Source organism: Coturnix japonica, chromosome 8, assembly GCF_001577835.2.
Source record: "Coturnix japonica isolate 7356 chromosome 8, Coturnix japonica 2.1, whole genome shotgun sequence".
Taxonomy (NCBI): Eukaryota; Metazoa; Chordata; class Aves; order Galliformes; family Phasianidae; genus Coturnix; species Coturnix japonica.
This window is the reverse complement of record NC_029523.1, coordinates 5,608,083-5,624,076: the sequence shown is the minus strand read 5'-3', so window position 1 is coordinate 5,624,076 and position 15,994 is coordinate 5,608,083. Positions and strand designations below refer to the sequence as shown.

The 15,994-nt window shown below is 46.4% G+C and overlaps 1 protein-coding gene and 1 long non-coding RNA gene across 2 annotated transcripts; one reads left to right on the top strand and one right to left on the bottom strand.

Annotated features, from left to right (window-relative positions):
• Positions 1-4,708: 4,708 nt before the first annotated feature.
• Positions 4,709-15,874, bottom strand: TDRD5 (tudor domain containing 5). Its single transcript, XM_032446147.1, is given in 12 exon segments — positions 4,709-5,038; positions 5,842-6,055; positions 7,872-8,018; positions 8,693-8,854; positions 9,346-9,546; positions 10,068-10,134; positions 10,610-10,816; positions 11,602-11,822; positions 11,949-11,996; positions 13,956-14,080; positions 14,225-14,626; positions 15,525-15,874. Coding segments are annotated over 12 exon segments (2,220 nt in total). The 5' UTR covers positions 15,748-15,874; the 3' UTR covers positions 4,709-4,835.
• On the top strand, positions 7,328-8,698 carry LOC116653751. Its single transcript, XR_004308148.1, has 3 exons — positions 7,328-7,411; positions 7,573-7,721; positions 8,010-8,698. It is a non-coding gene; the product is annotated as an uncharacterized LOC116653751 (long non-coding RNA).
• Positions 15,875-15,994: the final 120 nt, after the last annotated feature.

Sequence of the window (15,994 nt, the reverse complement as noted above, 5' to 3'; positions counted from 1 at the left end):
GGCGCCGTGTGTCCGCCCGGGGGTGGAGGCAGCGGGGAGGAGTTTGCCCGGTGCGTGGAGCCGCCCCCGGCCCCAACCTCGGGGTGTCCCCCCTCCCCCATGGAGAAGCTGTGGAGCGATGCCACTGGTCTCCATCACCCGTCCGTGGGGCTGCAAGGAAGGAAACGGTTGTTCGGATGGCAGCAGAGTCAGGGCTCCTTCATTGCTTGTCAGTCCCTGGGAAGGAGTTCCTCTGGGAGCAGGGAAGGAGGTGGGGAACAGCGCTGTGCTTTCCAACCCATGGGGTTTTACTTCAAGCATGTGGGTGGGGGAGCCGCACCAGCACGTCTTAGGGTCGGTAGCAGCAGCCTGACCCAAAGCACTGCGCAAGCTGAGCGTGCTTCCTATTGATTCCAGTTTGGCTTTGGGGGAAATCACACCCTCTTCATGCTCAGACACCCCAGGACTTCAGAGCAGCCGCCTTCACAGCACGCAGACATTGCGACCCAACTCAGAGGAGTGCTGTAGGATCCCCCTGCCTGCTTCTGCAAGAGAGTTCGATTAAGACTTTTAAACGCACCCAGGGGTGCTCAGGGGCACGGAGCAGTGTTACTGGGGGAGAGAAATGCCACCTCCTGCCCAGACAGGGACTGATGTTGAAGACAGCCCCTATGTGCTGTACAACCGAGGCTGTACATTCCCCTCCCGGGACGGACCCACCGCCCCCTCCAGCCCCAGCCGAGGAGCCCGGTGTGTCCTCCCCTCCTTGGGACAGCCGTGAAAAAACCTTCAAGAAACGTATTTAAGAAAGAAAAAATAGTAACACCTTCACTTTCAACCCAAGAAGGATCCCCCCCCTCCCTCCCACCCCCGCACCGGGATAAATGCTGCTCCCAGCCTCAATATTTGATGAAGCCCAGCAGCTTTTTTCCGGTGCAGGAAGGAAACACGGCCGGCTCAATGCGGCAGCAGAGCCACGAGCCCCTCTCCCACCGTGACCCCTTCCCACCGTGCTGGGATTTGCCCTCTCTGCTGTCCCCTCCCGGTGCCAGCACGTTGCCACAGGCATGGGGACATGCAGGGATCCATCCCAGGCTCACCGTCACCCAGTGAAACTACCCCATGGGACTGACAACTACTGCTGCAGGTCACCCCCACCTGCCAAAGCACAGGGACCGGGGCACACGGTGAGTAGGAAGCCACTCACATGGCATGGCTGCACCTTGCAGGAGCTCGGAGTGGTCTAATAGGGACAGGCAGTGGTGCATTGGGGCCGATAAAGATGGGGACCCCAACCCTAACCCTGAGCCCAGCACAGAGCTGAAAGCCTCCACTGCAGCTCAGACCCCCCCACTGCAGGTCCTGCCCACCCCACAGAGCCCAGCCTTGGCCTCATTTCAGGCTGGGCAAAAGACAGTCCAGCCCCAGAGGTAGTAAAATGATGTTGAACCTCCTAATGGAGTTTGACAGCAGTGGGATTAAAAGCACGGGTGAGATCGCAACCCCTCTGCAATCAACTCCTGCCTTTAAAGAGCTGAAGCAGAAAGGAGAGCTGCTGGCAGCAGGGTGCTGGGAGTGCGCCTGCATGCACTGAAGAACCACGCACTGGGGAGCAGCTCCAGCACCGCACAGCACCCATAGGAACCCCTCCTCTTCCTCACTGCTGGGAGCAGGGATGGCAGAGAACACTGAGGCTGCTGGGCATGGATCAGCAGAGCCAGGAGGACCCATCTGGATACAAACGGGTGCTCAACAGGACATCGAGACCAAGCACCCCAGCAGCTGCTCACCAGCAGCTAATAGGGGCAAGGAGTTCCAGTTTGCCCCTGAGCACAGGCAGCACGTGTGCTGGGAAAGGGAAGTACTGATGTGTTCCGGCACTGTGCAGGGGCTGAAAAGGCACTTCTGGCTCCAGACCTCATTCTGCAGTGACCTGTGCTGTCAATGTGCTTTTTTCCCCTTTTTCTTGCTAAATGGAAAGAAAAAGAAATCCTTCCAGGTCAGAGGAAAGAAAAAGCATTTCCTCACGGGTCAAGTGAAGCAGCCTTGAGTGCAGCTTTACCTTCCCTAAACCACGCAACAATTCCATTTCCACTGAAAAACAAGAAACCCACCTAAAAATAAAGAAGAGAAAGGTTTTGGTGTTAGAAACACGTCATTTTTTTTAAAGCCAAACTGATTTGCTGGATCAATTCCACCTTGTGAAGCATAAGACAACCCAAAGACACACAGGAAGGTGGATGGAGGAAACAGGGCTCTGAAATAGCAGTGCCACCCCAGCACCCCCAAGTCCATGTGTGGGGTGCAGCCCCACACTCCGGGTCTCAGTCAGCAGCCCCTGTGTTCCCATCACCCCATCCCAGCACCCCAGCTGGCTCCCCCACAGCACAGCTCTGCACGTTGTCCAAGTCCATTAGCACATCCCTGGGGCACACACACCTCGGCAGCACTCTGCTAACCCCGCTTTCAAGGAGAGCTGCAGAGCTGTACTGCCTTTCCATTTCTCATTTGCTTTGAACACTTTGGTGCTGTGCCCCAGGGGCTCCCGCTCAATAAGCACCGTTACAAACACATCGCTCACCTCCCTCTCCAAGCTTTGCAGCTTGCCAAGGTTCACCCCATGCCCAGAGAGCAGGGGATGCAGGTGCAGCATCACACTCTGGTCCCTGAAGCAACAATTTCTCTTTTTCCACCTTCTTAAGCAATGTATGTACAACCAGAGACCTGCTGGGAATGAGAAACGTGACCTGAGCTGTTCTGGGAAGATCAGCCCAGGTCACCTGGAGTAGGGGAGCAGTTCCAGGAGGGCTGTTCAATAACAGCAGAGATGTGGCACTGAGGGACATGGTCAGCGGCAGGGATGGGGTGAGCTGTGCCTGCGTGATTCGAGTTGCTGAGAGGCACAGGGATGTTTCCCACCCAGCAGAGTCATTCCGGCAGCTCCTTCCCTCCGGGATCCCCCTAGAGGAGCAGTTTCAGGCTGCAGAGAGCAGAGCTGTACCTCGGCCGCCACCTAGCAGCAACCCAGCAGCGCTGGGGACACTGAGCAGAGCTGTGCCAAGGCAATGTGCAATCCAGTGCACGAGCAGCCTGCAAACACACGGCAGATAGGCCAAGCTGCATCTACTTATACCTTTCTGTGTTTCAGGACATCACACCCCGGCCTCGCATCAGCACTACACACTCAGCACCCTAAGAGACATCTCTGCTGTCCACACCCACATGTGAGCACTGAGGGATAAGAGAGGGCTGTCAGAACCACCAGCAGGTAACCAGAAAATGCATAGCACCTCTGCCACAGGGCTAGAAGAGCCAGCTTACCTTCCTTTCTGCACCTCACCTGAATAACTGAGACTCAATTAAGGCAGTGTCACAGTCCCTGATCCAGTGCAGAAGGTACCGATACAAGCAGTGCTGGAGGTAGTGCCAGAGATGTACCAGGCCACAAACCAGCAGGGGAAGGGGATCGAACAAAAGGAGGGGAGACAGAGCAGACATCAGGTCTGGAGAAAGGCACCTTGTGTGCCCACAGGTTAGAGATAAAGCCAAGACCCAGCCTGGAACAGGAGGATCCTGACCCAATTACCACCTGGCTCCCTTCTCTATAACACTCCACAGCAAGGTTTTATCCTCAGCATGAGGCAGCAGAGCCACAAAACCCACCACTAAATAAACTCAATACAAAAAAGATGGGAGGAACTACAGGGCTTGATGAGCAGTGCAGGTGAGCTACCAAAAAGCAGCAGGATGCTGTCTATGAGCAGCTCCCATGGGTAGGGCATCCCTCAGTTCTGAGTGCAGGGGCTTATTTATTTCCATTCCCTCTCAGACTGCCCACTCCTCAGGTCACAGAGATGCACATCCCAATTTTGCTGTGCTCTCATTTTTGCTACAACCTCACGGCCTTAACACAGGGCCACAAGAAGTCAGGCAACTTCTGACACTTCCTGTAGGGCTACACAGCTGCTGCACAACACATAACCCCCACGGCTCTCAACTTCTCTGCTTTCACCTCCTTTCATTGGCTTTCTGCCCAGCTGTTCCCTAACAACCAACTTTCTTTCTTGCACTCTGCAGTTTTACCCTTATCCACATTCGAAAGTTACAACTAAATGATGAAATTCAAAGAAAACAGTCTTCTTTCCTTCACCAATACTTCTCAGGGAAAACTCTTAGGTCTGAATCAACCAGGCACCCAGTTGATTCCTAGAAAGGAGGCCCTCAGCAGCCACACAGTGAGATACCAGCACATTACCTACACAGGGAGGTAATGGGGTCACTGCCCCTGGGGGTGCTCCAGCAAAGGGTAAATGCTGCACTGACTGACATAGCTCAGTCTGCAGGCATAAGGCTGATGGTTGGACTAGATGATCATAGTGGCCTTTCCAACCATGATGTACTTGAAGGGAGCATATATAAACAGGAGGGGGAATGGCTGTTTGCAAGGGTGGATAGTGATAGGGCTGGGCTGGCATACAGCGCTCCTAACAGCGAGGACTGTACAAGAGCACCAACTGTGTTAAAGAAAAACCACCTCCTGTATACAACGTTAAGGACACCCAGGGAGGGATGCGTTTCCAGTTTTCCTCTCCTCAGGTTAGAACACAGCGTGACACTCAAGATGTTCTTCTGAATCATTAAAGAGCAACAAAGCAGTACAACACCAGTACAAGAAAAACAGGATTTTCCTCAACTGAAAGTAACACGTGCTACAGACACAGGGCACATCTGAGATGTCACACAAGTTTTTCAAATGATTAAGTGCTTTTTAATTAAAAGAACAACAGCACAGTAATGTTTCACTGCTCCGTGGAGCCCTCCTCAGCAGCAGCTCCATCTGCTTCTCTCACCTCTTCTTACAGCTTCTTTCTTGGGCCTGGGAGCCAGTGGAAGTAACCACGCCAAGTGGCCAAGCGTGCAGCAGTTGCCAACACTGCAGACAACGTGGTAGGAGGGACATAGAGCTTCCAGGACACTTCTTGCTCAGACAGTGCGCTGGTTCTGTGCTGGACAAGTGCAAGATCCTCAGGAAGGTCTTTGTTCTTCATTTTCTCATCATCTGCATAAGGAGTGACATAAAAATATCCACATGGTATCTCTAAAGAGTTTCAGCTTAGAAATATCAATATCTGTTTGCCTGGACTTGACCAAGCGATTGTGTGGCTACTTCCTACTGCAAACTTACTGAATGAACTTGAAAAAGGTGAAATCCAAGAGTTTCTCTCCATCTCCCCCCATCTCTCATCCCTATTTCCCCTCAGAGGTGGGAAGGTAGATTCAAAGCAAACAGCTCCTATCTTGATGACTGGAGCCTCAACTCCAGAGAAACCAACTGTTCTATTGCAAGAAACAAACATACTAACTTGGGCAACTAACTTCAGCTTGTAAACTGGGCAACCTGCACACGGGGGCTGTCAATTCTTTCATTACTTTGAAAACAGAGAAACAACATACCCCCCTTCACGGACTTTTTAAGGTTAAAAAAGTGCTTTTCTCCCTTACTGCTAGAAGAAGGAGAGATGCTCATTATGAAATGAACATAGCCTAATGTATAGAATGGAAAAAACAAAAGCTTCAGCATGAAAAGAGTAGAAAGTCTAGGAACCACAAAAAAAATATATATATCCCTGAGAGGAAAACACCTCCATCATCTCTGCTCACAGAGGTTAAAACAAAGCATTGCATCCAGCCATTTATTATTGCCACAGCTCACCCCACAGAAATACCAACAAGTCCATCAGGTCTAGCAAAGAAGCAGCACTAGTCCTAGGATACTTTCACACTGACTGGAGGTCTCAAGGCACAGTAAGAGATTGCTCAGCTTTCCTCTACATTAAACTTTACTGATAAATCTATTCGTACTGTTACGGTTGTCCAGCATAAATGGTGCTGCCATAAGCAGAAGAGAGGCATGTAGAACTTCACAAGTCTGGGCTTTGCTGGAAAATCCTTCTATATTATTAGGGCCATTTTGGCTCATTTCTGCTGGCTGCTTGACATAGAGGAAGGAGAAGTAGTCTTCCAATGACTTGAAGAAGACAGTAGGCCTTAAGGACTCTCCAAGAGGATGAGGTGTCTGCAATTATATTAAAACAAACAAACGATAAACCCTCAGGAGAGGGTGTGATTAGTGCACACTCAGTTCATTAGCTGCCCTGACCTTCATGATCTCCCTCAGAGTTCATAAAGAACTGAAATGTCAGCAACAGGATTTTTTTAAAGTACTGGTTACTTGCAACCCCAGCCAAAGGGCAGCTCTTCCTGCACAGTGAGCTGAATAGAGTGGCAGATTATTACCAGATACAAATTAGAACGTCTTAGGCAAAGAATTAACAGCTGGCTCATCTCTCAGCAGCCCCACACAGAACAAGTGACAGTGATGACAGAGGGAGTTTCCACAAGGGAGTGGGAACTGAGTCAGAGGAAGTTCCTCTGCGTTTTTTTAACAAAAATACAAATTAAATTGAAGTTCCAGAGGTGACCACCTACATCTCAGTCAAAAACTGGGACTGAAGCCAGTGCTGTTATTCACTGATTCAGCATGAAGCATGAAAAAGTAGAGAAACAGGCAAGCAACAGTGCAATTCATCTGCCCAACTGTAGTTGTTCAAAAATTAGGTGCCTGCTCTCTAGGCTTCTTCTGCTGAAGCAGCAGAAGGAAGGCACCCACCTTCAATGAGGCGAATCATCACCCAGAGGTGCACTGCCCACTGGTGAGATGATCAGATGATCAGCCCAGAACAAAACAATTTTACACAAGGTGGTTTAGGAAGCTTAAGTTGGCCACTCACAGTGGGATTGTGAGAAGCTCTTGAAGCAGCAAGGACAGCCACAGGGCTGGGCAAGAGAAGTATAATGCTGGTAGGATAACAAGGCAATAACCTGAACAACAAGCATGAGAGACTAATTAACCAGCAACTCAGCTTAATACCACCAGCCTACTAGTAGCTTCTGCCCAACACACAATAAAAACTAGAGTGTTAGAATAAGAAAGAAAAGCAACATTAAAAGGTAATCAGCCCCTTTGCTAACCACGCCATCTTTGCTGGGGGACTCAAAGTGTCACTGCCACTTCAAGACAAAGAAGGACCATTCATGGAGGAAGGGCAGTGGAAGCATCTATTAGTACTGGAAAAAGCTGGAATGCACAGAACTCATAAATAAGCTGTTCATAAAAGAGACAGCACACCCTAGAGTGCTGTGAGGGGCAGGAAATAAGGAAGGCACTATCTACACTTCCTCCCAGTTCACACAATTAAGATCATCACCACTAAAAGGAAAGCAAGACCAATGAAAAGTAGAAAGGGGGTGGAATACCACCTGGCAACACTACAGGTACCAACATCTGCTGTTGCCAAGAGATGAGGACAACACAGAGAAAGGAAAAGCTTCTGTTTGTCACAACTAGCTGACTAGAGCACTTTTTCCCTAGGTGTATATAGGCAGGATTTCGCTTTTCACCCCATAGTCTTCCTTAACAGAAAATCTTGTCGCTTACTCTAACGCTTCTAAAGAGACTGCAGCCGGGGCAGATAACATGATCCAGCCAGTAAATTCCCATGCTTCTATACCCACATGGTTTCATTCTTGCAGGGGTGTGCTTAAGTCAGCTCACAAGGAGTGAAGAAGGGCCAGGTTTGATCCATCAAGTGCTGCCACTGACAGTCTTTCTTCCAGAACGCTTTGATGTACCGGTAAAACACTACTGTATTATCAGCAGCACCAGAAACAACAGCAAAGAGGTAAACGCACACCTCTGGACCCATACCAATAGCCAGTCATTGTTTCATTATTAGTAACTTAAAAATAAAATTAAAGATATTAAAGTTACCTACAGTTTAAAACAACTCCATCCCAACAGCTGTGGTTGAGAAAAAAAACAAAAAACTTACCTTAACCACTGCCATAAGGTCAGTAGAAGTTTTATTTGTATCCTCCTGTGTGAATTCGGGGTCTTGGTCTGTTGTTTTGGGGTCATTCACTTCATCTGGAAGTGGCTGCACATCATCCCATTTCTCCTCTGTGCACAGGTTCTGTTGCTAAGGAGATGGACAAAGCAAGAAAGGACACAGCCAGCATGAAGAAATCAAGAGGCACTGGAGCAAATCAGATGGTATCACTCTGACAGATTAACAGAGAGAAATTTTCCCACCCTGCTCTTTATGAAGTTTTAGCAACTTTAAATGACAGAAGGAACACAGAGGAAAGGAAACAGCATGAACAAGAAATAAGCTGTCACCCTAACTTCTTTCCACCACCATAAAACTAGTTCCTTGATCAAAATCATACTCTTCAAGAATGTTGCTCAGTTAATGCAGCCTTCTGAGAACATCACCATGTAGAAATGTCCCGGGCTAAGAAACCTGGTACAACAGCACCCACATATTTTGTATTTAAGTGGCAATTGAGGTGTGTGTGTGTGGTGGGGAAGCAGCAAGTTGTTAAGACCATCAGGGCAAGTCTAAGCTTTGACTACGTTAAGGGAGTTTCCCTGCATTGAGAGCAGTTACAAGGAAATGTTAGCTAAGTAAGAAGTGTCACATTAGACATGCTTCATTTTAACTCAAAACACGTTATGGTAACAGTGTTGGGTGTTTTTTTAGTCCTGCTTCCAAGCTCTCTGAAGAAGTGCATGGTATTAAACCAATATATGTCAACCAACCTCTGGAGTTGATTCCTTTGAATGATGGCTACACCACAGCCAAATGCCCACCTGATTACACAGTTCCTCCCTGTCCAGTCTGGAGCTTGATGCTTCATTATCTGCACCTAGAGAATCCTGCTGCAAGCAAAGATCTGGCCCCGCCAGTTCAGCACTTTCCTGCTTTGCACTGGACTGAACGTACAAGGCTAAAGGATTCAATTCCTTGAACCCCTAGTAACAAACAAACAATAACAAAAAGCAACACACAGTACAATTAAGAAAGCTCATTTGTAAATACCCCCAGTACCAGAAAGAAAAAAGAAGTATACTCCAGGCAGTAAAGCTCGACTTCCTGCTGAGATACATAATCCCAGCAGCATTTTTCTCATGGTTTTCAGACCCACACAGTTCTTATCAATAGAGAGCCAAGACATCTAGATAATGATACAAACTGACCTAACTCATAACCACTCCCTGGTCCATGGTTTATATCCTGAATGTCTGTCCTAGGTGGAGCGTGCAATCACCATGCTTATACTGACCCACACTACACATTTCACTGGCAAAACAAGATGCTTTTAATCAAGACCATCTCTGTAATTCAGTTTGTTAAAGGCATAACCAAACTTCAACGATGAGAGTACTAAAAATCTTCACATTACAGGCACTCAACAGATCCTATCCCTGCCCTTTCTTACAGCAGCACATTCCTCCCTCCTGACCTGGGAATGTAAGTTCTCTTTGCAGATGTCAGCATATCCCTTATCCTTCAAGACAGAGTGAACATAGACATCTTCCTCAGATGATGTGTCGCACAGAAAGAGATGCAAAATGCCATTCACGTATTCATCCACAATACCCACAAGGACCTTTGAGTAACACAGCTCCTGGAATTGGAGAGTTGCTTCACTGGTCCACGTATCCTCAAGAAGAAACAAGAATATGAGGTTACTATAAACAGACCAGAATCAATCACTTGAGACTTTCCCTTCTGAACACTCATCAGGAGGACAATTAGGGCAAGGCAGCCTAGGGACAAAAACGCAGGCTGACCTCTAATTCTATGGCTTTTCTGATTGCACCTAACTCACTTAAAGCTTGGTCTCAACGTTTTAAAACAAGGCTGAATCTACCAACGTTTTAGAAGGACCCTGGAGAACCACTGGTGGGGGAAAAAAACGCTTGCTCATTTTCCTAACAGTAGCTATCTGTTTCTTAAATGATAGAAGCAAGACTACTACAAGCTAAGGGAGAAACAATGAAAGGGTTATCACTTGCAGAGAAGCAGTCGCATTCCACTGAATACAACAGCAACAATTCTGCTGTAAACATCAGAGGGACCTGAATAAATCCAAATATTTGTCCTTATCTGGTTAAAGAACCTCTCTCTTCTTGACAGGCTCTGTATGTATATCAGTAGACAAAACTACATATGAACACACACCTCCACGGGCTTCACCCATGCCAAGGAACACGGGATAGCCTGAGCTGGGAGCTTCAAGTAGCACCATCTGCAATATAAAACAAAGGCACGGTCATTACAGCAAACACACAGCAAACAGCCAGAAGAGCAGAACTTACTCCTGTTTTGGGTCTGAAGAAAATCAACTTAGGAATAAAGGGTGGAGTACTGGATTTTCCATTTATAACAGGTAACTTTGGAAAACACTTCATTATCCAGGGAATGGGCACAGCAGGAACTGCACTAACAACTCATCTTTTATGCCTTCCCTCATCCAAGCATCTTTCTATCACAACCCCTTATGACTACAAAGTTATGGACAGAGAACAATGACTTTTGAACCAAAGAACAAAAAGATATTAAATTGTAGAGGCAAACAAGTACCTCTGACACCAAAAACACAGCCCGTTTCAACTGATGACTACTGAAGAGAATGTTTATATCCACTCATGGAACCTGAAATGAGGGATGAGATCCAACCTCCACCACTCTACGATTCTGTCAACTATGTGTAATCTACTTACTTGAGGAATCTCAGCCAAGACTTTTGGACAATGCCCATGTTCCCATAATCTGGGTAGAACACCTCCACTTCCTGGTCACTGATTCTACAGTGGATGATAACCTGGTACCACCTTGTCTAGAACATTACACAGAAAAGCTGTCCAGGCTGTACTGAAGACTCAGGCATGATGTAACGATCAGAAACAAGTTTACTTGAATAACAGCACCTGCAAAACATCACAAGGAAAGACTGTGCTTGGAAGGATGCAAAAGACGAACACAAAAATACATAGGACTTCAAAAGAATCCCGATTTCTCAAATTCCAACAACACAAATTTTCAGAAGAGGCTTAAACGGATGACTTACACCACTGTTCTGTTGAACTTCAAACTGAAATGACTATAAGAAATGTAAACCTAAATTTCAACATTTGAGTGATCTCCCTGGGGTCCAATTAAAGAGAATTTCTGAGGCTAAAATACAGTCATTCTAGTCATTAACTTTTAACATGATCTGGGTACATCACTATTTATTGTAAATCAGATTTGAGAGCGTTGGCTACACATTCTTTTAAGTATTTGCCTGCAGAACTTATAACTTCATTCGTATGTGCCCCATGGACATCAGGTGCTTCCTCAACACACAGCAGCAATTACAGAGCTGCTGTGGTGGAACAGAATCTCAAATGCATAATGTAACTGACAGTCACTGATGAGCCTCTGCTTGCTTTCAAATATACACAGGTTGCTCTGAAAGTAATAGATCCTATTTATTTTCACAGTAAGCACAACAATCCACACCACCACTATTACAGAACATTCACCTCTGACTTTTGACTTGCTAATTAAAAGGAATGGATAAGCATTATGAACAGGTTTCAGACAGCACAGGCATCTCCACTTCAAGTTACCAAACCAGCTGTAACTGTAACTACCCAGCTGGGTGCCCTGTTCTCTCAGCACAAACACAACAGGCAATAGTTATCTATCAATCAGCATAAAGCATTCTCACCTCATCTCAATCATGAGATCCCCCAGTTTATCAGAGGTTTCTGCACTGTAGATGTGGATGTAGAACTCACTGGGAGAGACTACTAAATTCACAGTTACTCCCACCAAGCACCTTGTCTCCAGTGGAGGTAAACTGCAAAGTCTTCTGTCCTGAACTGCATCCGGAGGGATGTCTGGAGTCACCGTCATTAAGTCCAGCCTGGACTGTTCCAAATCTTGGTGCTACAAAGAGATAAGAGGGAGCTGGTACTCGCATCTCTGAATTCACTCACTGAGCATACACGAATAACTGCCTCAGTAAGGTTTTGCTTGGAGCCTATGAATTACTGAATCAGCAAATGTGCAAACCTGGGTTAGAACTTCCTCTGTGTTGGGAGCATTCATTCTCTCTTCCCCCTAAAGGGAAGAACAAAGGAAATCAGTAAACAACAGTACTGTAACAACAATACTTTGCACAAGGAGAAAAGAAGCTGGAGTCATGTCCTGGATTTAGACAAAAACAGAAAACAGCTATTGCTAAAACAATATGTTTCTTAAGGTTTGTTGGATTTTACCCAAAAGATACTACTTTGTATGCTCTGTGACCATGAAAGAGTAATGAACCAGGAAAGCCATCTGAAAGCGATTCAAGTGACATTTTCACACTAGAGCTATCTCCTAAGGATAAGAACAAGTAAATTCTGTTCTTTCCCCACTCAAGAGATCTGTCTGTGAATGCCTAGTGCAGCTGACAATTTTTTTGTGGAAGAGAACCTTAATCTTACATAAGCTACTCTCTCACTGCCTCAAGAGCTTTCCTCTGTGGCAGCAAACAGCATCCCTCCAAAGATCAGAAGTCAAAATGATTTCATTTTGTCCCATAATGAACAAGCTACAAGTTAACACTGCATTATAGATCAAGCAACACATGGGGAATGTCTTCCAGCACATACAACATCGCTTATCTGCCTAATCCAACTGCAAGCAACATTTTTTGCAACACTGGCTCTTCTAAACATTTTTTTTTCAATAAGGAGATAAGTCTCTCCTTCTACAGACAGAGCAAGAGCTAATGCCCTTGAGTTGTTTTTTTTTTTTTTTTTTGAGTTACAACATTTTGAGTGAATTGTTAAGTTAAATAGCAGCTGAGGAAATTCCTGCCTGAGCAGGAATCCAAGGATAACAAGAGAAAACAAGAAAACACTATAAGCGACCCCTGTAATATATCACAGCCTGTGAGACTGGCTAATCCTTTCCCTAAGATGGATGGGCAGCTGCCACAGTGGTGTGAAAGACCCCTTCCTTCAATTGAGGCCAAGAAAAGCCACTGAGAGCAGCAGTTCCATACACCTCTCCCCTTCTCAGAGCAGAGCAGATTGACTTAGCCCATGTTCCTCGTATTATTAGTTTCCCTTCCATTATTAGTTTCTGGTGACAGGATACTTGGATACCTTACAGCAGGGCAGGGGTCAGGTCACTTCTTTCCCCTCTACCTTGCAGCATCCTGATGAACAAGCATTCACTGCATATCCCACATTCCAACTAACTTTCCTCCCCTTTCTGTCTCTTTTAAAGCAGAAGAACAAGCTTAATGTGTCACAGGGAATACAAGTTGAACAAACACCTTTAGTGACCTAAGCAGTTTAAGTCTTTAAACGGGTTCCCATTGTGATATGAAAGCACAAAAACCTCACTTGAGGTCAGGGTTATCACAGTCCTCTTTTTTGCCCTTCAGACTCAACAGGCAGACTGCACTTGATTTAAGAAGAATTTCTGTCTGCTTCATCACACTGATCTAAAACTTCTTTACAAGCTCAAGGCTGACTGCCAGACAGTGAATAAAGTCTTACTGGTTCTCTTTAGTAAAAGGAAAAAAAGACAACAATTCTTTTCGTGCCCCACCTGACCACATCATTTAGTCACTGAACTGGTACTGTAGGAATCAAAGCCTCCAAAAGAATCATCATCCAACTTTGTCCTGGCTAACCAGACGTTACAAGACACTGAACTCTGCCTACCACAGCCAAGGAAATTCCACAGATCTTCACACTACTAAGGTGTAATAACAAATAAACTTACTAAAGGGCATCACCACAGCTATCAGGGAACGAGATGATGCTTAACTGACCTTGGATGGTCTTTAACACAGATCGGGAGACCAGAAAGAGAGAAGAGAAAGACCTAGGTTAGGTCATATGAAGATATCTACCAACCTGGAGTCTTGCCACTTTCAGACTTATCTAAAACAGGTACTAAAATTTTTGTAAGCAGCAGTGCATCAACAATGTAACCTCAGCAATAACAGAAGTGAAAAAAGAGCCTCCAATCTGTGATTAAGCAATGAAGAACCTACAGAGCACTCAACCAGCTACTCACTTGTTCCAGGCCATCACTCAGACCTATTGCTTGTGCATCCACTGGTTCTGACTTTTCTTCTGTTGCCTGATGGAAGATCTCTGTCTCATAGCTGGGTTCCAAAGGAGGCATCTCAGCCATGAGTACTGCAAAGACAATAACTTGGCTGTTATTCTCTCTTGGGCCAATGCAGATACATATTAAACAGAAAGACAAAACACTTGAAAAATGAAAGCACTGGTGGCATTTTCCCAATCTCATGCTTCCAGCTAACTAACACACAGCCTTACCTTGTGGCATCTTTTCCTGCTCTATCTTACTTGATGAGCCCTTTTTCAGGGTTATCAAGGAACCTCTTCTTGTCTCCTTAACCGTAATTATATCAGACATGCTTTCAAAGACTTCAAATATAGACAAGAATCCATACTGTTTGTACTGGAACGTCCGCTTAAAGCGTGTATAATATGCATCATTGAAATCCAAGAGCAGAATTGGTGAGGAACTCAAGAGATCTTGCAGCTCCCTCTTCACTGCTGCTGGCAGGACACGGCTCTTGCCCTTTGGAGGCAAACCCCGTTGATTTTGAGAGAGATAAGCAGCTCTTTGCTTCCTAGCAACATTCCGTGCTTTACCACTCGATTTCTGTCTGGAAATCAGCTTGGAAATATCTTTGGTCTTCTCATCGGCAACAGCTACAATAGGAAAAAAAAAAAATTAGCTATTTATTAGTTATTAGAAGACTGAAACTGTAAACCATTAATAGAAAATATATATACTTGACATAAGCAAAACTGTTCTTTCCACTTTTTCCATTGCTGTTTGTAGATAGGTGTCTTGTCTAGAAGCAACCCCACTAAGCCATGTCTGGATTTTAGTCCAACAGGCACTTTTCCTTTCCCTCTACAAAATGGATGGAATCAAATTTAACAGCTAATCTGCACCCTCTGCCCTATAAACCCAGAAAGGAGGAAGGCTGGTCAAATGCATAGTGCATCACAAGAAGAATGCCAGCTGCTGTGGGTTTTGTTGGGAAACAGTAAATGGTTCACTGCTTCTCTCAGCCTGAATTACAGTGCAATCTTAACACAGCTTAAGAGCATCAGGATGTTGATTAACTGAGCCTTGTTTGAAAGTGGCTATGAAAAAAAAACCAACACAACCAAATACTAAAATCCAACAAGCTCCTAAGCTTCACAAAATGAAAAGCTGCCAAAAAAAAAGGGTTGTTTTTGTGCACCTGTTGTCCAGGTTCACCCTCAATCCTAATCCTCAAGCAAAAACAGGTCAGAATCACACCAAAAACTGGTGTAGAGAGCCTCTCTGGAGGTCATCCAGTCCACACACAGCCCAGCAGCTCCAAAGCAGAACTGGTTACTGATCATCACTCACCCACTGCCTTTCTGTACTCTGCCACTTACCCAAACAGCAAAAAGCAGCTAGCACAGAAAGGAAGTGCCCAAAACACCAGCAACAATGGAGAGATAGAGAACAGCCTTTGTGCTCCCTACCACAAACCCCTCACTTTGGAACTTCACCCCATTGCCACGGTTCCAAGCAACCCTTCTCTACCTGCAACGAGGAAGGCCTCACCTTTGAGGAGAACCCCGCCTCTGCTTCTGGGGCAGATCTGGACCACTCCGGGCATGCTGGCCACCAGCTCCATGGTGGAGCTGAATCCCAGCTCCCGCAGCGGCAGCGGGCGGCCCACCATGGCCAGGTACTCCTGCTCCAGCTGCTCAGGGCTGAGGCCTTCCTTGGCAGCCAGCAGCTGCGACCTCACCTCCTTCTTCAGTAGCTCCATGAGCTGCGACATGGCTGCGCTCTAGGAGAGACAACAAGCAGAAAACACCTCACTCCATAGCTCTAAATGACTTTTGAACACATCACAACCGAAAGGCAGAACAACAGCGGCTCAAACCCCACAGCGCTCCCAGTCCCCGGCCCCGTTACCTCAGCCCCGACATCAACACGACGCCACGAGGCCGCACTGCGCCTGCGCGCTGCCTTCCCGCCCTTCCGCGCTGAGGTGTGGAGTGGGGCCGTTCTTCCACAGCGCTTCG